This window comes from Equus quagga, chromosome 1 (genome assembly GCF_021613505.1).
Source record: "Equus quagga isolate Etosha38 chromosome 1, UCLA_HA_Equagga_1.0, whole genome shotgun sequence".
Lineage (NCBI taxonomy): Eukaryota > Metazoa > Chordata > Mammalia > Perissodactyla > Equidae > Equus > Equus quagga.
This window is the reverse complement of record NC_060267.1, coordinates 173,650,222-173,678,125: the sequence shown is the minus strand read 5'-3', so window position 1 is coordinate 173,678,125 and position 27,904 is coordinate 173,650,222. Positions and strand designations below refer to the sequence as shown.

The 27,904-nt window shown below is 48.8% G+C and overlaps 1 protein-coding gene across 1 annotated transcript in view; it reads right to left on the bottom strand.

Annotated features, from left to right (window-relative positions):
- CLSTN2 (calsyntenin 2) overlaps nt 1–27,904 on the bottom strand; it is a 553,438-nt gene that overhangs the window by 26,955 nt on the left and 498,579 nt on the right. Inside the window, exon 9 of the mRNA XM_046671513.1 lies at nt 5,121–5,283. Within this exon, the coding sequence (XP_046527469.1) occupies nt 5,121–5,283 (163 nt within the window). The remainder of the gene's footprint in view (nt 1–5,120; nt 5,284–27,904) is intronic.

Genomic DNA, 27,904 nt, shown 5'->3' with positions numbered 1-27,904 from the left:
GGGGGGGGGGGGGGGGGGGGGGGGGGGGGGGGGGGGGGCCCAGTTTAGAGTTCCAGGGGAGGAGTAGGTGTGAGTATATAACGCTTAGTACTTATGAATAGAACTTGAAATTTTGTTGGGAGAAATAGGATGAGCAGAAAATCTAAGGAAAAGGACAAATTAATTAGGCTTTTAAAGGATTTTCTTCCATGGTGTGACCCAGAGGGAGACAAGGAACCTGATATTTGTCTAAAGGCAGCCGCTGCTGAGTCAGCAGAGACTGAGCTCGGCCATGGGGGAGGGTCTGACTCTGTTCTGCGAACTCTGTGACACCGAGCACGGAAGCGATCGCAAGATGGCATGCACTGGCCACACAGAAAGGAGGACTCCTTTGTGACGCGAGGTCCATCCTGACTGCAAAAGCCTTTCTCTATAATTAAGATACGCCACATGCTCTAGGCCCTACTGGCAACATTTCTTAAGTGTAAATGAAGTCTCAATTTTTTTGTTGCTTAATTACTGGAAAAAGTACCAACGAAAATGAAGTTCCACTGATTACTTTGGCTTTCAGCTTCACTAACAGGCCACAGTAGGCTAATTGGGGCTGCAGAGCACTGCCCGGCGACGGTGATGGAGCCAGTTCCCAGGAGCAGCCGCCAGCCAGCCGCTATCAGGTTATTTTCTGTTCCCACTGTTAAACCTCAACTGGACATTTCACAAACGGTGGGAACCAGTTTCCTTGCCAACCTCAAGACACCTGAAGAACTCTCCACAATTGCAGGCCCAAAGGCAGTCCAAGTTCCACACAGAGGGCTTCTAACGTGTATACAAGGAGACTCTGGCAGGCTTAGAAACACACTGAGAAGGGCTGCATCGTAGGCAGTTAATTTTGTAGCACCATGTCCTATTGAAAGATCTTTTGATGTGTCCTTACAAGGCAAAAGCAAGGCTCCAACAAGGAGCAAGCATCCATGGGGATCCAAGGTCCTTAGCAAGGTGGTACGGTGTCCTATGGTCTGGTCTCAACCCCTTTTCCCAACCTCTTCTCCACTCATTCTGGTCCATGTATGTTCCAGGGGAAGGGAGCCCTGTGCACGCCTGCGTCAGGCTTCCCTGCCATAGTGTCTGCTGTCGCCTTCCTTATCTTCCTACTGAACTCTTACTCACCCCATAAAGCCTGATTTTAAAGATTTTTAAGGATTTTCCCTTATGCTGAAAATTCACCAATGAACTGTCATTCCTCTCGGGGAAGATACCCAAATCTTCTCCACGGCTCTGAAAGCTGCCTGATTGGATTTCTGCCTACATCACAAGCCCCATCTTCCATTACTTGTCTTCTGACCCACTATTCTCCAGCTTCACGGACCTTCTTTCTAACTTATAGATGGACCTGGTTGGACAAGGTCTGTGTGTGAGGGTTAGTCTTGGGGAAGCGGAGAGGAGTCAGGGCACGCAAGGAACCATGGGGAAGCTGGAATCACAGAAGCCAGAGGGGACCAAGGTCGTCAGCTTTGGGCAAGTGGCATTTCTTAGCACTCTGCTCAACAGCTGACCCAAATCCAGACTCTGGCATCTGAGTTCATAATATTTGTCATTTGGTAATAAGGCCACACACACATACTGACCCCATAAAGAATAAGCAATGAGGATAGAGCTATCTTCTGAAAGGTCTTGCAGACTGTCTCCCATGTTGGATTTAGGTGTAAGGGGCAGAGAAGGGGGTGGGGGAGGGGACCAGCAGATGTTTTCAAACTTACACATTCATTGAACTGAAACACGCCAAGCACACTCCACGTGCCCAGCACCTAATCCTCATGACAATCCTGTGAGGTAAATATTACTCTAGTTTTGTGGATAAGCAAGAAGGAGCTCAGGAAAGTTAGGGATTCTGCCGGGTCCACACAGTCAGTAAGTGGCAGGGCTGGGATCTGACTCAAACTCCAAAAGCCTAAATGCTTTTTCCCTGTTCTGTGAAGGGTCACTTCAGGGGGTATACAGCAGGAGATTAGCAAAGGACACGCAGAGTTCCTGTGGGTTTTGATTCCAGAGTGTTCAGATGGCTCAGAAGGGAAAGGGTTTATAGCATTTGTATCAATATACATCAACTCTGGTTTTTCCCAAACACATAATTACTCAACAAAATGATTAACAGCAGGGGCAATGAGCCACAGTGAAAAGAGAACAGGCTTTGATGACTTGGGGTCGGGCAGATTTGGCCAGGTGACTTTGGGTTAGCTACTTCAGCTCTCAGAGCCTTGGCTTCCCTCATCTACAAGTCAGGACCAGTAATACTTTCTCACCGGACTGTAAACACCTCATGTACGCAAGGGGCTTCCTTGCAACACTGCCTCTAAATGTTTCCAGCAGGAAATGATCTAAAGCACTTCCACTCACATTTAATTGGCTAAAGCAAGTCACATGACCCCACCTAACTCCAACAAAGCACGGTTCTAGCACCTATCTGGGGAGAGGACAGAAATACTCAGTGAACATCCTAGTGGTCATTCTTTCTCTTACATCTTTGAAAATAAATGTATACTTTAGTTTAATGTTTGAAAAGCATTTTTGTAGAATAGCTTTCAAATAAATACTAGTCAGATATAGTATTAGAGCTATTATTTATGGACTGACAATGCCCTCTTCAGATGTGGCTAGGAGGACACTGGATAAAGAAACACCTCCTAGAGAATGGAGTCAAGGTCCACAAAGACACCCGCCACCCTAGGAGAGGGGCCTTACAGCATCAGGCCAGAGGGATTTCAAAATTGCTATGGACCAAAGACTGCTGTATTTCTCAAATTTTTCCTCTTTCTCAGTGGAAGTGTTTTTTGGTTATTCTGTCTCATTCCACTGTTGCATAGTATGTGTGTATGTGTGTGTGTGTGTGTATATAGGAGATGATGGTTGTGGTGGTAGCAAATAATTTTTCCTATTAGTGCAGAAGTCTCCAGATCAAGTGGAGCCACATCTGGGCCTGATATAGAGCCTCCTGTGCATCTCATCCTGATGAAGACATCACCAGGAATCACTCAGAGAGCCTGGATATTGAGCTTGGAGGCGGTAACAGGTGGGTGGTCTCATTTAGGGAAGGGCAGGTATATTTTTCAAGTGGGAAGTACAGCCAAACAAATGTCTGTTGACTAAGTGGAGACACTGTGGTGTTCATCAATATTGTTCATAAAATATTTCCAGTTTTTCCCCAGACACATTATAGATTTCACTTCCCTGCTCTGGGAGTTAGGTGTGGCCATATGAATAAATGTGGGTATAGATGATTGGTGTCACTCGTAGGTAGGAGCTTTAAGCATGTGCACCATTCGTCATGCTTTCTTTTCTTCTTCCTCAGTACCCAGCAATGTGGTTGCTCTGTCTGCCTGGGTCCCAGACTGAGGAAAAAGCAGAGAAGAGCTCCCATTGATTTGCAGTAAATAGGAAGTGGGAATTATTTTAAGTGAGAATTGGGGTTTGCCTGTCACTGCAGCACAACCTAGCCTATTCTAACTGATTCAAAGAGATCATCTTAATTCTTTTAAAAGTCACTTTTTACTTTTGTGGGACTGTTTCCCTACCCAGTGGGCATGTAACTGGGCAGCAGTGGCCTTGTAGAGTTGGGGGCAGGTTTCCATTGTGGGTTGGGGTGACCGGGATCCAGATGTGGCCTCTGAGGGCCTCTTGGGAAGAGTCACAGGAAGGTTCATGGTCAGAACATGACTAGGGCCCTCCTATCTTATGCGCAGCATCCAGGTTATGTTCCAAAATATCCACAGACTGGCTGTGGTGTCCGGCTGGGGCACTGAGCCACATGAGAGAGCCACGACTCTAGCACAGCTGTGTCCAGTGACTATTCCTGTGCAACCTCTGAATCAGTGCCTTGCTATACTAATTAGTTTCATGGGCTCTTGCCACATGACACAGGCTCCCTTTCCTGACATCCTGGGGATTTCTGCAATACTGGTGAAGGTCTCATCGAGTTCTATTGAAATATTTAATGAACTTTTTACTCTCATATGACATATGTCAGATGCCAGGTAGGTGACCTCAGCTCAAAAATACATCCCCTTCCCTTGCCTCATTCATGCTTTATTTCCTTCCTGGGTTTTTTATCCCTAGTGCTCCCAGAGCTGCACTATGTGCACTTCTTTCCATCTTCTTTTGCATGGAGCTGCCCAGAACCCACTCTTTGTCCTAACCTGGAGGGGCCTATGTCACTCCTAGTTCACTCTTTGGTCAGCTGGTCCTCTGAAGGCATATTCTTATACCCTAGCCCACCTCTCCCCACCGCCCCCATGGTGAATGGTCAAAGTCACAAATATTAGTAACTTTCAACATAATGTTGGGTCATCTCAAAGTACAAGTCTGCTTATTTGGGGAGCATTTTTCTTCCCCTCTGCTCTTTCACTGGCACCTCAAAGACTCCAGCCTTTAAGGGAGCAAAAACAGACTCCAGCAGTTCTGTGTGAGAGACAGAAAGGCTGCATGCATGCTTGGAGAGCTGGATTTCCTGCTTCCAAAAAAGAGAGGAGCCTGGGTTTGGGGACTGGAGGAGAGGCAGCAGCTAAGGAAGTGAGGAGGGAGCAGAGACCTTGGAGGGGGAAGGCAACAAGGGGCCTCTGTCCTCAGTGAGCAGGAAGGGGCTCAGAGCTGAGCCGAACTTCAGAGTGGCCTCCCGTGGCCTCACCCCTGTGGACAGTCCACTCCCACTGCCCTGCATATTTCTGAGTTCCCTGAACCGAGGGTCAGGGGCTTGGACATCTTGTATGGAGAGAAAGGGAGATCTTTGGCTCCTGTTCAACGTAGCACTCAACAGAGTCAACTGACAATTTTGATACAAGATTCTACATTCAGGCCCAGTTTGAAACCAGATAAGGTTCTAGAATGATACAAGGCATTAGCAAATCAGATGCAACCATAAACTGCTCATGGCCATCTAAAATCAAAATCTGGTCTCAAGCTAAGAGCTTTATTATTCCACAAGTTTAGTGTGGGGATTAATCCTTATTTTTCTAAGTCCTCTTTTATTAGTAAGGGGTAGTAAATTTTCCTGGCTAATTCTCATACTACTTGATTTTCCCTTTTCTCTATCAGTACTTTTATGGACAGTACACAGATGGGCCAGGGGGAAAGGCTCGACTTAGGGTTACCTTGCCAACAAGCGCCGACTGTAAGTTGCATGGCTATGTGAGATGGATGAATGGGCCAATCGTTGGTCACCAGGTATGGTTCATACGTTGCTCCATCCATGTATAAAGTAACCACAGGAAACTCCACATTGATGACATAGTAATGCCACTCTTTGTCACAAATCTAATGAAAAGAAAGAGAAGCAATACTTACAATTGAATATGCAATACAACATCAAACAAGCTTTCACTCTAATTATGAAAGGGTGAGAAGACATTTTTGGGTCAACAATTTTTTACTGCAAAGAACTCAATAAACATACTGGTTGATATGCACTGTGATTATAGAAGCTCATGACAAACATAATGGAGCAAGCCATAGGGTAGAGGAACACCTGAGAATTCAATCATCAGGCAAATAGTTGACTACGGGGAGATTATCTTGCGCATGTAACTACCAGCTGTCTAGTTCTTGGTGGACAGGTGGGGGTGTCAGCTTAAATTTGCTTTGTATGAAATTTTTCTTAGTTCTTCAGTAGAGGAAAAAGTTAAATTGAAATTGTTTTTCTAAGTTTTGTGATAGGTGGAGTTATAAAAAGAAAGGTGCTAGACAGAAAGGTAGAAATAAAAATGAAGATACAGAAGGGGAGGAGGAAGGGAGAGAGAAAGAAGAAAACAGAAGAGGAAAGAATTAGAGTTAGAAAAGAGTAAGAGAGAAGGCAATGAACAGGGGAAGAGGAGGAAGGATGAGATGCAGAAGAATAGATAATTCCTCTGCCTCTATTTGAAGGCTTGCCCCCTGAGGAGCTGTCGTAATCTCATGTCCCCTTCAACTCAAGCAAAATACATTCTGAGAGAGACAGTCTTCCCAAGGGGACTCAGCTGCATCCTATCTGGGAGTACCTGGGGAGGCAGAGAAGGACCGCGAGTGGTCCTCCTGGCCAGGAGTCCATGCAGAGCACACTCTTACATTTGTGTCCCCTCATCTTTTGTACCTAAGACTCCTGGTCTTAGGACTGGGAACCAAAACCTAACTTTAATGGATAGGTAGAGACATTGGGGGCTAGGATAGAGTCACAATTCCTGACCCCAAGAGACTGAACTCCTACAGCAGGATCCAAAATAGAAACCAAGACTGGCACATCTTGGGAAGGGAGATAGGAAGCGTAAAAGATGGCCAGGTTGCAGAATGGTGCTCCCCTCCCTCTGATCCCCTAAGCGAGTGCCGTGGGAGTCACACTAGACTCTCTCTCCCCCACACTCTCTCTCCCTCTAATGCCTCTGCACCCTGTGGAGTCCACCTCTGAAATGTCTCTCATCTGTGTCCTCTAGTCTATGTTGCCCCTGCCATTTGTGGCAGCAGAGACAGATGAGTTCTGCATGAAGATGGCCCCAATGTGAGGGCATCAAAGCCCTCCCGACATCCCACTCTGGATTAAATGTGCTGTTTCTCATGAATAGATAACACCAACAGGGATGCTAAATGATCTTTTCCCTTTCATTTTGGAAAATAGATTTTTTTCTTGATGTTCTTTTTATATTGTCCTATCTCATGTTTCAGAAAATTTCTCCTTTTGAAGCCCATTAGCCTGATAAAGGCTGGTGAATTTTTTAGGGGTCCTGGGAAGGTAGTTAGGAGGGATCCAGGCAGATGTCTCCAAAATCCTGTTACACTCCACTGAGTGTACAGCTCAGTACCTGTTACACGTCACTAGAGGTCCTAACCCTGTTTACACTCCCCTTCTGCTCGATGCCTGAGACCAGACGTTGGGCAGGGTGCAGGGCTCCTGGGCTAGGCCTGGGACTGGGGTGGGGCCGACTAAGGGGCATAGGAGGGACATGAAGGAAGACCTAGAGAGAGAGCCTAGGGGTGATGGAAGAGTGGGGACCATGGGGAGTATTTGAATGAGGAAGCATCCAATCCAGGGAAGCCCAATGCACCCTGGACTGATTGTTTGCCATCAAGGATAGCCAGCCAGCAGGACCTGGAGTATGGTTCACATCCTGGGGATGTTCTTTGAGACATTGGGAAACCTCTGGCCAGGCCCAGGATGGGACGCTAGTGGGTGGCAGTGCCGTGACCCTGACTACACCCCGTGCCCTGTGACATGGAGGCAGAACATCAGAGTTAACCAGGCAGCACGGGGGGCTCCCCTGTCTAGGCTGCCGTGTTGAACCCATGTGCCACTGACTCTACAGCACTCCACACCTGCCCAAGCTGGGCAGAGGATGATCCTCTGGCTCGCTTTCTTTCATAATGTTTACAGCATTTTTGTAGGACAACACAATAAAATTCCAAGGAGGAAATAAAACAATTCCATAACGCACAGCAGCGGCGACCCCTCTCATCTTACGGTCTTCCCCTAGGCGTTTTCCGAAGTGAGCTCCAGTGCACAGCAGTCCTCATGATGCCCCACAGAAAACCGTGACCCTGTACAGCAAGCCTCGCTTTCTTGGATTTTCCGTGTTATTAGCATATCCAAGGCTCCCAGCGAGCCTCAAAGTTGATGCCTGTAATAACTTCCCAACCTTGCTGAAAAACAGAACTTTCTATTTATAGCATTCTTATAAACATCTTGTGAAACAACAGTTGGGCAAGGTCTATTTGGATCACACCATATATAAAATTTGAAAGTTTGCTGGTTTTGCTTAACATCAGCATTAAAATGTCTTAACCAACTTTACTTTAGATGGCTGTATAATCAGGATGTACTCTACTATACTAAAATATTCCTGGATCATCAGGTATTAATTATGTATCAGCAATTATAAATGATGCTCTAATGAATTCCTTTGTGCGTAAATATTCATCCGCATCTCCGATTATATCCTTGGGAAAGATTCCTGGAAACGGAATTACTGAGCCAAAGGCTGGAGGTATTTTGAAGGCTCTTGACACATATTGTCAATTTTCTTTCTGCAAAAGGTTGTGTCTATTTATACTCCTGCCCGCAGAGTATGAGAATACTCGTGCATTATACCCTTACCACATTGAGTATTTAAAAAACAGAAATTCCTGGCAATTTGAAAGGGATATATTTTATCTCACTTTAATATGAGTCACAAATGATAGCAAGATTTACATTCTCCGAGGTCAGAAGGGAGGACCTTCCGGGATGGGGGAGCAGCCTGGGCTAAGACTCGGAGGCAGGAACGATTGGGAGCACTCCAGCCAGCTCCTACGTGAGCATCCAAACAGGCAGCTGGCTCAGACAAGGCTTTGCCTGCAGACTTCCCGCACCAAGCCATCTACGAAGGTAGCTAGAGGAAGCGCCTAATTAGGGCTTCATAAATGTGGATCTATGATCACGAAGAACCCGCATTAACCCTCTGCTAGAACTGCAGGGACAGAGTGTAATTGAAAAATGATCAAGCCAGGAGGAAGCACAAATAAATGTGTCAATGCACAGCTCAACCACAAAAGAAGGAAATTAGGCAAAGTGACCTTTCCTGGGAGGAGAGAAGAACTTGAATTCCCGACTGTTCATGAATCACTAGTGAACGCAGCCGGCACCATGCAAGTCCAGTGCCATCTCCTGAGATGATGCCCAAGGCCTCAGCTGGACCAAAGGCACTTTGCTCTCTGAAAACCTGCAGGTGTGTCCCCCAGGTAGGCGGCTGCAGCTGCTGTTAGCTGGTGAGTGAATCGGACACCAGAGACCCAGGGACAAATGTCAAGGAAGGGTAGTAGGGACAATACCAAAGGAGGTCTGAGTTGGGAATAGACTAGTACTCCAAGGTGAGTCGGGGCCCAGGAAGCCCCCTGTGAGAGGGGAGGAGATCAGGCTGTTGATGGGTAGGTCCAAATGTCCTAGAAAAGGCCACCCTAGAAATTCCACGTTGGTTTCCCCAGTAAATCATTTTTGAATGCAGCTATTGAACATGAGATACATTTGCCTATCAACGACTCCCTGCTGGGGCGCGTGCTGAGGGCTGCGCAGGATGCAGCACTTATCAGATCTGTGTTCTGCCTTCAAGATGTTCAGTCTAATCGTGGGGGAGGGCCGCGACAAGTACACAAAAGACTCGAATGTAATGGGAATTGAGATCAGTGTCATGCACCACGGGCAAAGCACTGTGGGACCCCAGGGGATGAAGAGATGACTTCTGGTGGGAAGAGGGTAGTATTTAGCATGGATATTAAAGGACTGTTAAGATTTCATTAGGAATAGACGGCAAGGAAAAATTCCAGGCAAATGGAGCAGAAACCTCTTATTCTTTTATTCATCCCTTTGTCTTTTCTTTTTTTTCCTCTTCCTTCCTTTCCTTTCTTCCTTCTTTCCTTCCTTTCTCCCTCCCTCCCTTCCTTTCCTTCTTTCTTTCTTTCTTCTTCTCCCCAAAGCCCCCCAGTACATAGTTGTATATTCTAGTTGCAGGTCCTTCTGGTTCTGCTACCTGGGATGCCGCCTCAGCGTGGCTTGACGAGCAGTGCTAGGTCTGCGCCCAGGATCCGAATGGGCGAAGCCCTGGGCTGCCAAAGGGGAGCGCACGAGCTTAAACACTTCGCCATGGGGTCAGCCCCTTCCTTTGTTTTTTCTATTGCCAAAAAAGATGCAGGTTTGAGGCATGTGGAGATTCACTCATTCATTCATTCCTGCAGACATTTACTGCAAGCGCATCCTGCTTTGTCAAAAAAAGAGAGCACCTGCCTTTATGGAGCTTCCAGTCCAGCCACAGAATTGACAAAAAGGCTTATAACAGATGTGACTCGCGCCCCACAGGTTTGTGCAGGGTGCCAGGTTAACCCTGTGAGGGAGCGGGGGTCTGACTGCACTGAGAGGAGGGAAGGAGCAAAGACACAGAGCTTGGGGGGGTGGGGTTGGTTTGGGAAGGTGAGGAGTGGGAGTAGAGATGCAAGGATGGATTCGGAACTGAGGCCCGAGGACGTGGACTGCTTCTATTCTGTAGGCAACAGGAGGTCTGGGGGTTTTGAGTGGGAGGAGGAGGATGGTAGTCATAACAACAATTAATCTTGGAACATGCTTTTCAATTTTAAGGCAGCTTTTCCTATTCCTTATACCATTTAATCCTCGCTCCAGAGCTATAACGTAGGAGGGCTAGTGCTCTCTTAGGCATCTTTAGAAAAGAAAAAGAAAGAAAAGGCATGGTTTCTAATCTCAAGGAGTTTGTATTGGGAGTTAGATGTAACACACAGCCCACTGTGTGTCACACACACCCTGTGTGTCTTTCCATTTCACACACAACCAGTGGCTTAGCTTCAATAGTCACTGACAAATCAGGATCTTGAGCAGACACTTATCTCTGGAGTGATGGACTTACATGTCCGATTGTCCCCAAATGGCCCGACTTCATGTGCTACATGCCCTTCACGCTCATCGTGTCCAAAATTGAGCTCACCATCCCCTGAGCCCCAGCCTTCCCTCTTCCCTCTCCTGCGCTCACTGCCTCAGCAAACGCTCCCTCTTCTGGTTCATCCACGCCAGAAAACGGGGGGGGGGGGGGGGGGGGGGGCTTCGAACCCCTGCTCTTTCCCTCCCTGCAGTTAACTTACAGCCAAGTTCTGATGATGCTTCTCTCATCCATCCTCACCTCTCTACCTCATCCTACTCAGAACTTAAAGTACACACTAGGGAGGGGAAAGGCTGAGGAAGTGTGTCTGGGACAGGCTCTTGCAGGATGGAAAGCATTTGAACAGGGGAAGGATCACGTGGACCAGGGGATGGTGAGAAAGCTCTGGTGGGATTTCGGGTGTGACAGAGAGAGCAGCCCGTTAGTGCGTTAGTGACCGGCTGCCTGTGGGCTGGAGGCAGCCACAGAATGAGATGGGCGGAGCAGTAACGGAGGCGCAGGAAGGAGTCCGTGCATGCTGAGCCTGTGGGTTATGGGTTGGGAGTCATGCCTGCTTTAGGAATCTCTGCAGAATCACATTCCAGACTTTGGGAATACAATCCAAACTTCCTAATCCTTGGCTCCTTCATCTGTAAAGTGAGGGTAATAATAGTATTTACATCATAGAGTGGTTGTGCAAATTGAGCTAAAATAAAGCATACACAATGCTTAGCACATATTTTCAGCCAGAGCAGATACAGAAGCCCCTTTCCTTTTCTAAATGCATTGAGATGCTGGATAAAATATAAAAACAATGGTAACAAAATAAAACAAAAATCAGAGAGCCAGAAAGAGAACTCCTAAAGTATAAAAACCAAAAAACCCAAAGCTGCAACTGAGAGTTGAAACTGCACAGCCACTGAGGGGCTGTGACTCCCCACACCCCGCCCCGATCAGCCATGGTTCCAAGGCCCAGGAGGAACAAGGAAGGGAAACTCAGGTCCTCTGTGCAAAGGAAACCCGAGTTGGCATGTATGTCTGCAGAAAGCCTGCAGATGCAAAGGGCTGTCTGAAGCCTGGGTCCTGGGAAAACCGCTGCCACTGACCTAGGAATGCAGGGAGGAAGCCAGCCACTCTGGAACAAGGGCCCTCCGAGAAGTGAGACCCCTGCACCTGCTCTGTGCTTGTGCATTGGGTCCAAATGTACACAGCCCACACAGTGTGTAACCCGGAACTCAGAAACTAACTTAAATAGGCATCTTTGAAGACTTCAGGGCCCCGAGCAAAGACAGACTCAAAGCCTCTCCATAGTGAGGTGCCCACAACCTAGGCCATGAGCAGGAGATGAGCTCAGAGTGAAAACCTGCAAGACAAGGGGAAGCGAGCCTTTGCTTGTGTGAGAAAAATGATCCAACTTACATTCCAGGAAACACAGAAAATGGAGCATTGGGAAAGGGACTCAGGGGAGGCGGGTCTGAAAATGAACTAAATAAAATCCCAGAAATACAAGACATAGTGTTGAAACAGAAGCAAATCAACAGGTTAAACACAGACCAGAAAGCTGATCACAGCATTAGTGAATTGGAAGATAGAGGAGATTACAGCGAAGTGAAAACTTTGATGAATCAGTTAAGAGATATGGATGCTATGGTGATGGACGGATAAATTCCAACAAACAAATGCACCTGACAGATGCGCGTGGCCAGAGGAGAGGCTGCCGGAGAGCAGTGGGCTGGTTTCTCCACCATGCTAAAGTGTATTACTTTAGTGGCTTGCCTTCCAGAAAGCCATTCTTTACTTCAACAGCCTCATCAAGTGTTAAATTCAGAGGACAGCGGACACATAGGGCTGCATGAGCACCTGCTCCACAGGACATATCGAAGGGTAGGTCAAAACTGAACCTCGTCTTCTGAAATGGAGAGCTTTTGAACCAGGAGGGTTGACACCATGCAAATCGGTTCTTGCTGTGGACTTGCAAAGCCATTTGGCCTCAGGCCACTGTTTGGAGCATTAGAAAGACGAGGTTTTGGTTGGTGCCAAGATCAACCTCATGCCAAAGCAAAGATGCCACTCTTATTTGCAAAGCTATTTAAGATCTTCCCGGAGCGCACCTGCACTTCGGGACAGGCAGGGAGACGTACAATGTGTTTTCAGGGGAAGGTGATCGTGACAGCTCGGAAAGCACCCGCTGGGCCTTCTGTCGAAAAGCAATTGCTGACTCAGGGCGGTGGAGCACAGGGGTCAGGGAACATGGAAGGTAGCCTGTGTCAAAGAGACCACCCCATTTGCAATTCAGCTGAGCAACATTTGGGCAAATCCCCGAAACAATCCTGAAAAACTGAAAAACTGTCCTTGCAATTTGAGCTTGCAACATGTAAATTGAGACTTGCTGGCACCCAGGATTTAAAGTCACCGTGGGGAGAGAAAGCACACCTGTATTATGCACAGACGACACACCTGGCCCCCTGCTATGAGTTCTGCCTATGTAATCAGCCTACTGGACCAGCTGGTTTATTCTTTCCCATCACTGCGTTTAAACAGTGTCAATCAGATCTGCCTTCCCCATCCCCAGACGACACCCTGGGAAGATGCCTTAACTTCCAGGTCTTACTAACGCCCTCATTTCCATGTACTAAAAAGTGCACTTCAATTAGTCTCTCATCCAAGTCGAAGCTTCTCTTGGCCAGCCTAGGGCTGGTCGGCAAATTCTGAGAGGCCCCACGGAGGTGGAGGCAGGGTTGGCGGGGCTGACGTGGCAGCAAGAGGTCAGGGCAGAAAGTCTGCTCACAATGAAGTGGGATTGTGCATTCCACTGCTCTGTCTCCTGCAGGAGCGAGGAGGAGGAATGGGACCAGCCAGGGGAGATGAGGCCCCTCCCCAGCTGTCACTCGGGAAAGTGTGTTCTCCTCTGACCCTTCCAGCTTCCTTCCCAACTGGGCTTTTGTTTTAAAACAGTGTTCTGAAAGAGCTGCTGTGAACAGAGGCATCCAGGGTCAAAAGTGTTTGGTAAAACCTCATTTAACACGCTTAAACAGATTTCTTCTAGCAAGACTGCTTCGAGCAGGGGTTCTCCAGGTGTGGTCCCTGGACCAGCAGCATCAGCATCCCCTAGTGTGATGGGCTGAACATTTGTGTCCCCCAAATTCCTATGTTGAAGCCCGAGCCCCCATTGTGAGGGTAGGGAGACGGGGCCTTTGTGAGGTGATCAGGTTTAGCTGAGGTCACAGGGGTGGGAGATTAGTTCTTACAAGAGGAGGAAAAGAGACTAGAGTTCTCCCTCTGCCATGTGAGCACACAGTGAGAAGCCGGCCATCTGACAGCCAGGAAGAGGGCCCTCACCAGGAACGGCATCAGCCAGCACCTTGAGCTTGGACCACCCAGCCTCCAGGGCCGTGAGAAAATAAACATCTGCTGTTTAAACCAGCCAGTCTGTGGTGTTTTGTTACAGCAGCCTGAGCTGACTAAGACACTAGGAACTTGTTAGAAATGCAGATTCTCAGGCCCCACCCAGACCCACTGAGTCGGACTGTCTGGAGCGGGCCGGCAGTCAGCCTGTGTCCCAACAGACTCTCCTCGTGATGCTGCGGGCGAAGTCCCAGAACCTCTGCCTCAGAGAATTTCACATGCTAGTGCTAGGGACGCAAGAGGCAGTTTCCCACATTTTTTGGCCTCATTTATTTTGTTTCCCTGTTAGAAACAAAGAAGATGTTGGATCAAGAGTCGGGTAGTGCTTGGGTTCAGTACTGAATTAGCAGAAGGTTTAGTGAGCCCCTGATGAACATCACCTTGGAACACAAAATCTCAGGAGACGCATGCTGTGAAATGCACTCAGCACACACGATGGAATGTGGGACATTCCCACTATGTCCTAGGCACCTTACAGGCACTGGGAACGTGACGCAACAGGACGATTCTGCCGGTCCCTTCCCATTCTCCAGTTGCTCCCCCTGCCCCTCCTTCCTCCCACTGCTTTCCAAAGCATCTGGGTCTCTGCTCACATTAGGACTATCTTAACCCCCAAGAGAAAAAAGTCTCTCTTAAGTCCACTGAACTTTATTTCTCCTCCCCGGGTTTTGCTTCTGGGATGCACCAAGGATTCATCCGGGGATGTTTTCCTCAACAGCTGACACCTGTGGGGCCCTGGGGCCGAGGCACCACCCGCCTGTTGTAGGCGGTGAGCACCCGTGTGTGGAGCGGGTATGATATTCAACAGGCCAGGAAGCACGCGTCTTAAAGTTGACAATTAGGAAAAGGACAGTTTCTCCTCAGGTGCTCTTTCCCTGATCACAGTCAACCGCACAAAGACCAAGCAGATGGCTCGCCTCGGAAAAGAAACTGTCTGGAAAGAAGTCACTTTAGGCTGGGGTTGCGGCGGTTGGAGTCCCATCCTGAGGGTGTTACCCCTGCTGTAGAAGACTGAGCTGCTTGAGGTGCAGCGTAAGGGGTACAATGGCTGCTTGATACCAAGAGTTCACTGAATGACTGAATGAAGGAATGAACGAATGAATACGGAAGAGCCAGCAACACTGGAAATGGTTCCTCTAGAAAATGGGGACAGGAGGGTCCAGCGTGGAAAACTGGGGCATGGCCCTGGAGATAAGGGCATGTCAGTGTCAAATACGTGGACTCCTGGCAACCTCGCCAGATGGCAGTCCAAGAGAAAGGGTGGAGAAGGCCCCGTAGGCCTGGAAGGTTCTGGGTAGAAGATGAGAGCCTCGTGGGGCGAAGGAAGGAGGGTGGAGGTCATCAGATATGGGGAGTCCTCAAAAGACACTGCCTAGGAAAGGGCCCGTGCATGTTGCTTTGATGCGCATCCTGGGGGTGTGGGACCCTCCTTGCTTTCCCACCAGTGGCAGTGGCTTTGAACTGAGTCAGCTCAGGGGATATTTCAGCTCTACTCTCTCACCTGGCATGGGACCTGGGGCAAGTTTCTTACACTTGCTGAGTGCCAGTTTCATCATCTATAAAATGGGTAGAACACCTATGTTGTAGGAAGATTTGATCATTTATTCAATGCATATTTATTGGTAGTAATTATGGGTCGGGAATTATTCTAGGTGTTGAGTATATAAAGTGGGCAAAGACAGATGCACTTCCCTCCCTACGGGAATAGACACAAAATAAAATACTCACATAAATAGGTGTAACGTAATATCTGAAAGATATACAACGAAGGGAAGGTACCAGGGGCTGTATGAGCCCGCAATTGGGAGATCCGACCTAGTTATGGAGCTCAGGAAGTGATGGTGAAGGAGAGAAGGAGGGTGAATGGATCCATGGGGGTGCAACATTCAAGGCAGGGGGAGCAGCGAGACGATGGCCCTGCCGCTGGAGCACAGAAGGTAAAGGAGAGCTTGTGACATGGAGGGCAGAGGGCCTGGCAGAGCACGTGCCAGGTGGGGAAGCGTCCGTCTCTGCCCCTCTCTAGCCCCACGGCTGCCAGCACACCCTTGGTGCGCCCCAAACCCCCTGCCCCCGGATCAGACTTCCTGTCTCCTCACACTAGGCTCTGAGCTGCCCCAAGCCTGTGGGGACACCCACAGACCATGTGCTCGCTCCTCAGCCCGACCCTAGACAGGGGGTACTGTACAGTTCAGTGCTGAGGCTCTGGAACCAGGCTGCCCAGGCTCAAACTCTGGCTGTGTGATCTCAGGCGAGTCACATTCCCTCTCTGTGCCTCATTTCCTTCATCTATAAAATGGAAATTCTAACAGCAGTAACTATCTCATGGGGCTGTGCGGATTAAATGAGTTAGCACTTGTGAAACACTTAGAGCAGCACCTGACATAGCGAGTGCTAAAACCAGGTAGGCATGACCATTGGTCTTCTGTCCGCCGCATATTCCTCAGTTACTTACCTTGTTCCTAGCATGAGCTCTCTGCCCTCCTCCCATTAAGCCCAGCACGTGCCCAACCCTCCTAGTGTTGTATCTCTCCCCACCGTGCCCCCAGGCTACTTGACTGTGCCAGCCCGCACCCTCCCCTCTCGCCCCACCCTCCCGGTCCCTCACACACTCAAGGCACATGTGTAACTGCGCATTTTCTAGTAGCTACATTAAAAAAAGCCGGTGAAATTAACTTTAACAATATACTCTATTTAATCTACTATCCATTTATCATTTCAACATGTAATCAATATTAAAAATTATTAAGATATTTTACATTCTGTTTTTCTTACTAAGTCTTTGCAGTCCCTCGTGTGTGTCACATCAACAGCACGCCTCAGCTCAGACTAGCCATGCTTCAGTGCTCCATAGGCACACCCAGCTAGTGGCTATCCTATTGGTCAGGCCAGCCCTTGACTCTGGGATCCATGACGACAGGGACCATGGCTGAAGCTCCAGGTATGCACCTGTTCTCCCCTGAGGCCTCTTCCTCTGTTACTGGGCCCACAGCCTTCCAGCCACAATGGGGATCAAATCCTGGGTACCAAGTGCTGAAAGACCTTACGGAAGAGAAGGTGAGGGGAGCGCTTAAAGGACCCCGGGGCCAGGCAGCACCTTTGGGAGGGGAGTGTGAAGAAAGAGAGGTGGGTGGTGAAGATTCATGTCACATCAGGGAGAACAGGCCCCACCCTACACAGCCCTCAGCCTCCAGGCCCAGCGGCAAAGAGGAGGAGGAACCGGCAGAAGAGGGAGCCATCTCCCAGCAGGGCTCTCTCAGTTTCCTGGAGACCTGGAACAGGAAGCAACAATCTGCAGGATGAATGAAAGGAGGGAATACTTTGGTGCTGAAATATTTCTTTCCCTGCTTAATTTCTCCTCTCGTTCCTTATCAGTCAGACAAAAAGCAGGGAGCGGTCGCGCCTCACCCGCTTCACCCTCATGAGGCTGACGTTTGTGGGCAGCTGCAGAAGAGTAGGTGGGAGGGTTCCTGGAGACTTCGACCAGCCTGCCCGGCCCAGAGAGTCTCGGGAACTTGCTCAGGGTGAAACAGCTTGTTAGCGGCAGGGCTGGAGCCCAGAACTCCTGCTTCCTGTCCTCGGGCCTGTGCTTTTGAAAGTTCTTTCTTGCCAAAGATGAGAGGACCCCAGTATATTAAACAAATAGGCTATTGAGATGCAGTTAACTGTTCAGTAATGTATTTGAAGAAAATTAATTTTTCATTCTGCCACTCAGAACATTGAAGCTGGCTGTCTGTAAATACACAGACTGACTCCTCCTTGCAAGTTAGTAAAAAAAAAAAAAAGATAATCTCAGTGGATATCTTTAGAGAAACATAATTATAATTTAGTTGACATATCTCATATTGCAGGGCTGGTGAACAAACCTCCCCTGAATAATTCAAATAATACATTCTGCCCCTTTGGAAAATTGACCTGATCTTCAACGGAATTGGTTAAATGTTTCCATCTCCAAAGAAACACCATGAGCCAGCCAGCAAGCACATCCTGCATCTCAAAACTCACCGGGACTTCCCCAGGTACTGGCTCTGTAAACCAGATGCCTGGGGCTGGCTGGCCTTGCCTCCAGCCACGTGCTTGCCTGGGCGTGTCTGTCAGCTCTCCGGTGGAGCATTTCCAATGGAGCTGCTGAATCTCCAGCCCAGCTCCTCCACCACATGGGTCTCCCACGCTGCTCTTGCGCTGGTGGAAGTCGGAGTGCCTGATTGTAATCACAGGCTGTCAGCAGGCCGATGCCATGAGCATCACGTTGCTGTGCCACAAGAGATCCATTCTCTCCGCAGTGGGTCACCTGTTCCCCTTGCAGAGTGATTTCTGTTGGGGAGGTCGATTTGCATTTCACACGGGCCGCAGAGAAGGCATGTGCGAACAGGTTACCTCTGCTTGGGATTCCACAGCAAACAAATTGGGTACTTCCTTTGAACTACCAGTCGATTAAATGTGGGAGAATTTGTAGAAATCTTCAGGGGAACAGTCGCAGTTTTAAATCCATTAGAACATCCAAGATCTTAAGACCAGGCTATTATGAATGTTTGCCAAGTGGAATTTTCACACCTGAGTTTTGATCTCATACAAAGCTTTGGGAACAGTTTAAAATCCAGCAATATCCCTTCTCCCCTCGCCACTCCCTGCCAAAATGAAAACTCATGCAAACACAAAAACCTGCCCAGCACCAACCGTCCCTTGCTTTGGAGAGAGGACGGGTAGCAAGACCACCTCCACGCCCACATTAACCTTTCAGCACGGACTTCTCGAGTGCTGATTAGGTGCAAGGCAGACGTCAGAAAACATAAATGGCCCTCTGCATTAACCGGGATGCGTGTGGCTCATTCATCGTGGCTTCCATCCAAGCTCCTGTTCAGGGACCACATTTTACAAAGTCTGCGAACAAGATTGGGAAGGCTAGTCCACGACCGTGTGTGGCCTTTGCGTTGGTTTGCTATGTCTGCTACAGCAAAGCCCCGCAGACCAAGTGGCTTCAAACCACGGGAACTTACTGGTCTCACAGTTCTGGAGGCTGAAGTCTGAAATCAAGGTGCCGGTGCCTTGTTCTGAAGGTTCTGAGGGAAGATCTGTTCAGGCTCTCTTCTAGCTTCCGGTAGCCACAGGCCTTCCTCGGCTTGTAGAGGCATCGCTCCGATCCTCTGTCTTCACACGGCCTCTCCCTGAGTCTCTGTGTCTTGACACGGCCATGTTCTCATAAGGACACCAGTCATATTGGAACCGGGCCACCCTACTCCAGTATGACCTCATCTTAACTAATGACATCTGCAACAATCCTATTTGCAAGTAAGGTCACATTCTGAGGCCCTGGAGGTTAGGACTTTAACATCTTTTTTGAGGGACACAATTCATCCCATAATAGCCTTCTCTTGTTCCCACCATGTTCCCCAGGTGCAGGGCCGGGGTCTCAGAAAGCGCTCAAAGGATGTAGACTGCGTTCAGGCCTCTCCCTCACCATGACAGAACAAGCAAAGTGGCTACCTAGCGGGTCACCACATTTTTTTGGTATGAGGACAGAAAATTCTTTGAACCCCATGTGATAATAATAGTAAATGCTGAGATGTTCTATGTATTCAGGAAGTGCTACTTTTAAAAGGAGAATCTTTGGTTAAATAATAATTTAAAAAGCCTCCCATTACAGGGTCTGTAAACCATATTCATTGATTCATTCATTCATCCATTCAATAAATATGCCAGCAGCCTGCTGTGCACTAGGTACCCTCTCTGTGCAGAAGAAGCTGAGATCCGCTCAGGGAGCCGGGAGGCCTCTGAGGCTCCCTCTCTAGTGATCCGACAGAAGTGGGGGAGACGCTCAGACTTAAGACCACTTTATAGAGCATTATGCTTATGCCTGAGTGTGAGATAATCAGATATATAGAGAGACATATATATATGTCTCTGCCCCCAGTTCCTGACACAGAGCTCCTAAGACCTTTGTAATTTCCTGAGTGACAGCGACAGGACCATCTGACACAGGGCTCCTAAATCCTGGAATTTCCTGGGTGATAGGAGTGTCTTTTTGTTCTAATGGGGTAATTCTTGATGGGCTCCTGGAAGGGGGCCAACACCAGAAAAACAAAACTGTGATTAGAAGCTTGGACCTTTCAGCCCCAGGCCCCAATCTCCAGAGAGGGGAGAGGAGCTGGAGACTGAGTTAATGATCGATTGGCCTATGTGATGAAGCCTCCATAAAAATCCCAATAGTAAGGGGTACAGAAATCTTCCGTGTTGGTGAACACATGTATGTACTGGGAGGGTGACACACCCCAACCCCGTGGGGAACAGAAACTCTTGTGCTTGGGACCCTTCCAGACCTCACCCTGTGTGTCTCTTCATCTGGCTAGTCATCTGAATCCTTTATCATATCCTTTATTATATAATAAACTGGTAAACGTAAGCAAGTGTTTCCCCGAGTTCTGTGAACTGTTCTATCAAATGATCAAATCCAAGGAGGGGGTCATGGGAATCCCCATTTGTAGGCAAGTCGGATGGAATTGTGGGTAACCCGGGGACTGGAAGTAGGGGGCAGTCTTGTGGGACTGAGCCCTTAACCTTGGGGTCTGCTCTAACTCTGGCTGGTGTCAGAATTGAACTGAATTGTAGGACACCCAGCTGGTGTCACAGGGAATTGCTTAGTTTTGGGAAGAAAAACCACACATCTGGTAGTAGTGTGACAGTAAAGGAGAAACACACAGGAGAGTTCTTCCTACGTACACTGAGGTTCTAAGGGAGTTCACGGATTTATCTGGTACGGGAGGGAGGGGCTGAGGAGAAGGAGGGAAGGCCAAGGATGGGCATGCTCTCCTTGTCCTCGTGGCCGGCAGGCTGCCAGGCATGCCCTGTGGTTCTTTGTGGGGGAGCCCCAATGAAGCAGATTCTACCACTGCACCCCGTGTGCAGGGGAAACTCTCCTTACAAACCAGCTCATACAGCTGAGTCCTGAAATGTTCTTTTTTCCTGTCCCAAACTCTGGGGTAAACATTTCATTTTGTTTTTTAGGAACTTCCTTACTAAATTGCATTTCCCACAAAATCCTGAGAGACAGACACATTTAAGTCACCCCAACATGCAGGCAGAATAAGGGCCCCCAAATCCTAATCCCCACACCCTAATCCCCAGAAGGTGTGAATATGTTGTCCTACGCGGCAAAGGGACTTTTCAAGGGTGATCAAGTGAAGAATTGTGAGATGGAAAGTTATCCTGCATTATTCCCCATGAATAACCCAGGACAATTTCCCATTTTATAAAGCTTTATGTAATCTTATAAGGTCCAATGTAATCACAAAGGTCCTCAGAAGTGAAAGAGGAGGCAGGAGAGCCAGAGAAGGTGATGCGATAATGGAAGTGGAGGCTGGAATGTGTAAGTACCGACTTTAAAGGTGGAGGAAGGGGCTGCGAGCCAAGGAATGCGGGCGGCCTCTACAAGCTGGAAGGGACAAGGAAACTGATTCTCCCAGAGCCTCCAGAAGGAACTCAGCCTTCCCAACACCTGGATTTTAGCCTGCGAGACCCGTTTCAGACTTCTGACCCCCAAACTATAAGATAATAAATTAAATTTCTCTTATTTGAAGCTACTAAGTGTGTGGTAACTTGCACAGGAAGAACAGGGAAGATATGCACCTATCTTACGTGACTCCTGACGCTCGCTTCTCCAAACGCTGTTTTCTCACAGTGCTCTCTGCACCAGACTCCATTCTTGCACCCCACTTCCGTTCTGCTCTCCCCTCCTTCTCCTCCTCCTCCCACCCTAGTCAGCCTGCCAAGGCCAGCTCCCCGACTCCACACTCCATTCCCCACACTGCTCCTGCCCTGCTCAGCCCCCCAAATCCTTTCCTGCTGCCAGGCCCATGAGCCCTGACCTCTGAATTCCCTCAGTGTTTTGAAGAGTGTTTCTCACTATGTCTCATCTGTGACGACTTTAGATAAACAACCAACCAGAAATCTCATCTGCCTAAAGACATGTAAAAGGGCTGGGCGGGCCCCACGGTGCACGACTGGAGACCTACCGAACTGCCCCAAAGCCAGGTTCCCCCCTGAGCTAAATGCTATTTCCTAAGGGCTCTTTTCCCTGAAATGCCCACAGACCCTGTGCGTGGAAATGGCGCACTGTGATGTGGGGCACCCAGCAGCCGTCCTGCGTCCACCCCTCACGCAGACAGGACTCTGCACCTCCGACCGCTCAGCCTGGCCAAGGTGTGCTCCATTGCTGCAAGTCTTTCCATTCAGAGGGTGGAATTGCTCGGCCTTGGGCCTGGGTGGCTAAGCCTGAAAGCTGTGCTCTTGCAATTCTCTGAATGTCTCCCCAGGGAAAGCCCACTCAGGAGAAGTTCCCAAACTGTCACCCTGGAGTCACCACTGCTGTGAGGACCACCCTCTCTCATCTACTTTGTGCTGCTCACTGGGCTAAGAACTTTGCATGCGTTGCCTTATTTAGTTCTCCCAACAACTCTTGGAGGTAATACTATTAAATCCCCCAGTTTACAAACTAACTGAGGCTCAGAGAGGTTAAATAACTTGCCCAAGACCACACAAGGAGTTGTGTGCAGAGCCTTGCCGGAAAGCCTTGCTGCTCAGAGTGTGGGCCACCAATGAGCAGCCTCAGATCTGCTGGCAGCATGGGCATCACCTGGGAGCTGGTTAGAGACCAGAATCCCAGAGCCGCTCCTGCTCTTCTGAATCAGAACCTGCAATCCCACAGGATCGCTAGGTGATTTGCATGCGCACTGAAGTTGGAGCAGCTTTCCTCTAAACCACTGTGTGGTACTATCAGGAAAGAAAAAAGTCATTAATGGATGTGAATTGGAAGAGCGTGTCCAGGAGGGATTCCTGCAGGTCCAGTGGAGGTGGGCATTGTGGGAGGCCTCCGAAGGCATCCCATTGAGTCCCTAAGCGTTTAGCTGCCAGGGGTATCCCTCCTCCCTGCACCTAGCCCTGAGTCCAGGCAGCAGAGGGCTGCTCCTACAGGTTTGCCGGAGGACTGATGCAGGGTGTTCGTCCTTGCGTGATGGCCATGGGGGCTGATGGCCTGCAAAGGGCGTTAGAGCAGTGGATGGGGACTGCTCTTGCACACGGCCCTGCCTGGGTTAGATCTTAGTCCCTTAGCTGAAGGAGGAAGCGATGGAACTTCAGGCACCGTGGCAAGCCATCAGGTAGGCAGGAGAGAGCGAGAGAACAAAAGCAAGGTCAGGAGGGCACTGATTGATCTGGGGAGGGGGTGCCTCATGCCCAAGCCGTGTTCAGTGAAGGGCCGGCTCTCCCAGCAGCCGGACTCACTCCATTAACAGCCTCCGGGGGTCCTCTCCTTCACCCCAACACTCAACCAGAATTGAGGGGAGCGAGACTGGTACTCAATCCCTATCATTACTCCCTCTAAACCCATTAATTTAGATCTTATTTATTTATCTATACCCACCTCATTCCTCACCAGACTCAGGATTAATTTGTATTAATAATAGATACTTAATAACCATTGTTAACAGCAATAGCACTAATCACTTTTCATTAATGAAATAATACTTCATTATTGTCAAAGTACTCCACAGTATGATCCCACGTTGTCCTCAGCGTCCCTAGGAGGCCGAATGGGTGAGTAGCATGTGTTCCACAAATGAAAAGAGTAAAGCCTGCAGACGCACGATGAGGTCATCGAGGCAGCTCGAGGAGGGGGACGGGGACCAGCACCCAGGTCCCCCGAGTTCTAGGCGGCCTTGCTTCCTAGGCATTTCCTCTAACCAACTAAACAACATGGAAGCCAGACCAACAATAACAACGCAACACTAATCACATGCAGACCCCACACTCTGATTCAGGAACGCCTACCCCAATTTCTCCTCCTCCTAACTCAGTCCAGGTTTTAGATTCACGGTTGCAGAACCCTGGTGAAGGGTTGGCATTGGTTCCATGGAGTGATTGCCCATGCCCATTAGAAAGTTTCTCTCTCCCTCACAGGTTCTGAGTGTATTCCTAATTTTCGAATATGCTTTTCCTCTGTGGTCATACATGTATGTATATATGCTGCTTGGTTTGTCTTCTCAATTCCCAGGTATTTTCTGGGTCCTTAAACAATTACCAGCAAGGCTGGTTTTGGGGCCAGCCTCTGATACTCAGTTAGAAGAGACGCCTGTGTGCTATGCTGAGTGGGTGAACGAGGAGATATTTTTTTTTTTTTAAAGACTTTATTTTTTTTTTCCTTTTTCTCCCCAAAGCCGCCCCGTACATGGTTGTATATTCTTCGTTGTGGGTCCTTCTAGTTGTGGTATGTGGGACGCTGCCTCAGCGTGGTTTGACGAGCAGTGCCATGTCCACGCCCAGGATTCGAACCAACGAAACACTGGGCCGCCTGCAGCGGAGCGCATGAACTTAACCACTCGGCCACGGGGCCAGCCCCTCGAGGAGATATTTATGACCAGAATTCCTGGGGATCACAAGCTGACTCCGAATTCCTGAGCCTCCACTTTGGGGACCCCTAACCTGAGCCTCCCTGACTCCCCATGAAATATTCTGATTTCCACACCTTGCCCTCCCCTCCATGAGAACATCTGCGTTTTTACAGGGGTCTTAGGTATCTGGAGCCCATGCATGGCAACGGGCAGAACTTCAGGCACCTGGGTAGGCCCATCAGAGGCATCAGGGAGAGAGATTGGGAAATGGAGGGTTTATACCACCCACTACACTGAGGGCAATTCTGCCAGGGAGTGGAGCTGCCCTGCACAAAGACCGGCCTCCCCGGCTCTAAATGATGCCCAGCATCTGAGCCAGAGGGCCGCTTGGTGCCCAGACGGGTCTTCCTCTCTTGGGTTGCAGTTCTCAAGCCCTCAGCCCAGAAAAAAAAAGAAGAGAACGCCAGAGCCGAAAGTGTCCTCCCACATGCGCGGCTGACCATTTAATTACAAGGCCCAGTCAGGCTAATTACACGTTAGGGACCTTGAAGACACTGGGGAATTAAAGGCGGCCTTGCTGCTGAGTTCTAGAAAGGTGGACTGTTTTCACTGCGGTCAGTAGATGAGGCCACAAGTCATTCAGTGAAAAGGCAAAGCTTGAGACCAGGAGAATCAGGAGAAAGAATCATCTGGAGGCAGCAAACCCACTGAGGGCTCAACACTGGGTTGACTTTCACAGAGTCAGAGAGCTATATGCGATTTTTCCTGGCAAATCCATCATCACAGAAAACTGGTTTCCTCATGAGATCGTACGACTGAGCCCCAGCTGGAAAGAGCTGAGTTACGAGAAGGCTAAACGAGGTAAGCCAGCTAGTGCAGTGTGGGGCATATAGTAAATGCTCGATAGATGGTGATTATTAAAATTATTGCTAACTATTTGGTTTAGTGCGGAAACATCCAAGTGCCCACAATGCCAGACACCGTGCCCAGTGTTGGGGATTCCGAGGACATGCTGTCTTTGCAGATTCTTGGGGCTTCCAATGACAAATATAACCAAGACTCAGAGGAAATACTTCCAGAAGCACAAGCCTTGTACTTGGCATGAGACGTGAGTTGAAGGCTACCTTGTTCTGTGAAGAGAGGTGGTGAGGATGGCTAGTGGCTGCGCTGATCCAGCCTTAAGCATTCACTTTAGACTCTCCTGGGGACACTTCAGAGGATGAGAGGGAAGGGACACCTTGAGGACGTGACTTTTACTGAGAGAATGGATGAGCACACAGCAAAAACTTGTTGGATATTATTTATACCCTGGCCCAAACAAAACATATTGAATGTGGCTTGTGAGGATAAAATCAATACATGATTTTTAAAAAGTCAGGAAATAAGAAGCCATGGAAGGGAAAATCTGGGTCGGACAGTCTGTCAGACACCTCAGCTCTCAGCACCATCTCTCTGCGGGGAGGACGGGGAGAGGGGACATGGCCACTTGTTGGCTCCAGCTGCCATTGTGGCAAATAACTCCACATGGTCCGCCCAGCCCCTGGCCAGTGATGGACTTCCCAAGGGCACAACTCCACAGCCCCCCACCCTGCTGTGGGGCTTCCCAGGTGTCTCTGAGGCATGAGGTGCAGTGGGACTCATGCCACCAGACATAAAGGGCAGGAACGCTCCTGGGGCCAATATGGGGCCAATGGGAGACAGGTGCTGGTGGACAACTTCTTCTCCCTTTCTCTCCCCACATAAGGCAAGTAGTTAATGATTAAGAGTTACTAGTTGCTTTGGGAGAGCAATCAGCCGAACTTGTCCCCAGCTTGATAACACACCCTTTGGCTTTACCTCCCTCATTGCCTGCCTCCCTCCCTTTCCCACACTCTCAGCCCCCTGGGCTTGTGCTGCTTGTGCTAAAGGAGAAGCTCATAAGCTTTGGCCTCAGACTTTGCTTTCTAGGGACTTAGGCTAAGGCAGAAAGTTAAGATGAAGTCTTGGAGTGAGTGTATATCATTTGTCCCCTAACTGTATGCTGAAAGGGTCTACATTCTTTAGCAGACCAGGCAGCCAGCTGGGTCAAAGCTTTGTGGAAGCTAATGCAAAGAGGAAGCTTGATGAGTCACATTGTCTTATCACGTCCAAGAAACGAAAAGATACCTTTTTTTAAAAGAGAAGAAGAGCTTTTTCTTATACTGACTCCAGACAGGAATTTCTCTTGTGAATTCTCAAAAGAAGACATTGTATGACGTAGAGACTGTTGTCCTAAACATCACCCTTTATTAATCCAATAACGAGTTTTGGGGGCTGGTTCTTATACACCTTCAACATGGTCTGAGCATCACTCCAGGTGTACTCCAGTAAGAGCATGGAGCCAGCCAGATGGAATAGCGCACGGTTGACGCCAAGGGCTTAGAAGTGGCATGGGTTTAGGTATGATTCCCACTTCTGTCACCGACTACCTGCATGACCTCCAGCAAATTAAACTCCCTGAGTCTCAGCATTCTTCATCTGTAAAATAGGTCGTGGTAAGGATAAATAATATAATGCACGATATGTGCTCAATTTGACACTCAGCACACAGTGAGTGTTCGGTAGAAATTGCTATTGGTAAAACTGTTCTGAGAGGCTCCGGAAGGAGGCCCAGGTACAGCGTGATTCTCAGACGTCTGTCTTAACTCAAGGACTAAGTGTAGAGCATCTTCAGCTGTTGCTCCTCCTTTTTGTTTTTTAATCAATGAGGGTCTCTTTTTCAATTTCAAACATTTCAGGCTTTACATATAGTTGTATCCACGGCCTGAGAGAATAATACAATGACCTAAAGCTACCATTTGTATTTATATATACATGAATATGTTGTTTTATGAATGACCATCGCATGTGAAGCCGCAAAGTACACACAGGCTGTGTGTGTGGAACCTGGCAGGGCAGGGAATTCAAAGACCCCGCAAAGTAACTCAGGGCTTCATGGTCTGGGGATCCTAGAGACTGAGATCTGCTCAGCTTCTTATCTTTCAGTCAGTTTGGAGAATAAGTAAACTCCAGGCTGTTTTGTCTGTTTGTTTTACTGACTACAAAAGCTAGAGAAGTACCGAGAAAAGAACATCGGGAAAGCCATAGCAGTCACGGGGGGCTCCTGAAAGAAGAGGATCTAATGTCTCTTTCTTTCCCCTCCCCCTTCCTCTTTTCTTATTTCAGTCTACAGATACTCTGGGCCAATTACTGTGCCAAAGCTGGAGCTCAGTGGTAACCACAACAGAGGAGGTTTCTGCCCTCATGAAGCTCACAGTCTGTGCGGGAGACAAATAGACAAATAAATAAATAATCATATTTTAAGCTGTGACAAGTGCTTTGAAGGAAGAGCACAGGAAGTGACAGAATTTTAATAGGCGGTCCTGTAGTCTGGGGGTCTGGGAAGGCTGGCAGAAAATGGGCGGGGATCCCCGGGGGAGAGCGAGCCTACGGGCGTGTTTCCCTCCTCTGGCTGGTATGATGGCACCGGGATTCACAGCTGTGGGTAAGGCCGCCCTCCATGAACGGTGGGCACCAGCCTCCCGGCCTCTCCAGAAGACAGTGTGCTGTAGTGGAAAGAACACAGGTTTTTAGAGGGGCCAATTAAGTTGCTGTGTGGCTAGGGGCAAGCCACTTCAATGCTCTGAGCCTCAGGTCTCCGGTCTGTGAAATGGAAGTAATGATTCTTGTTTACAGACTGCTGTGAGGATTGAGTGAATGCAGACCAAGTACCGA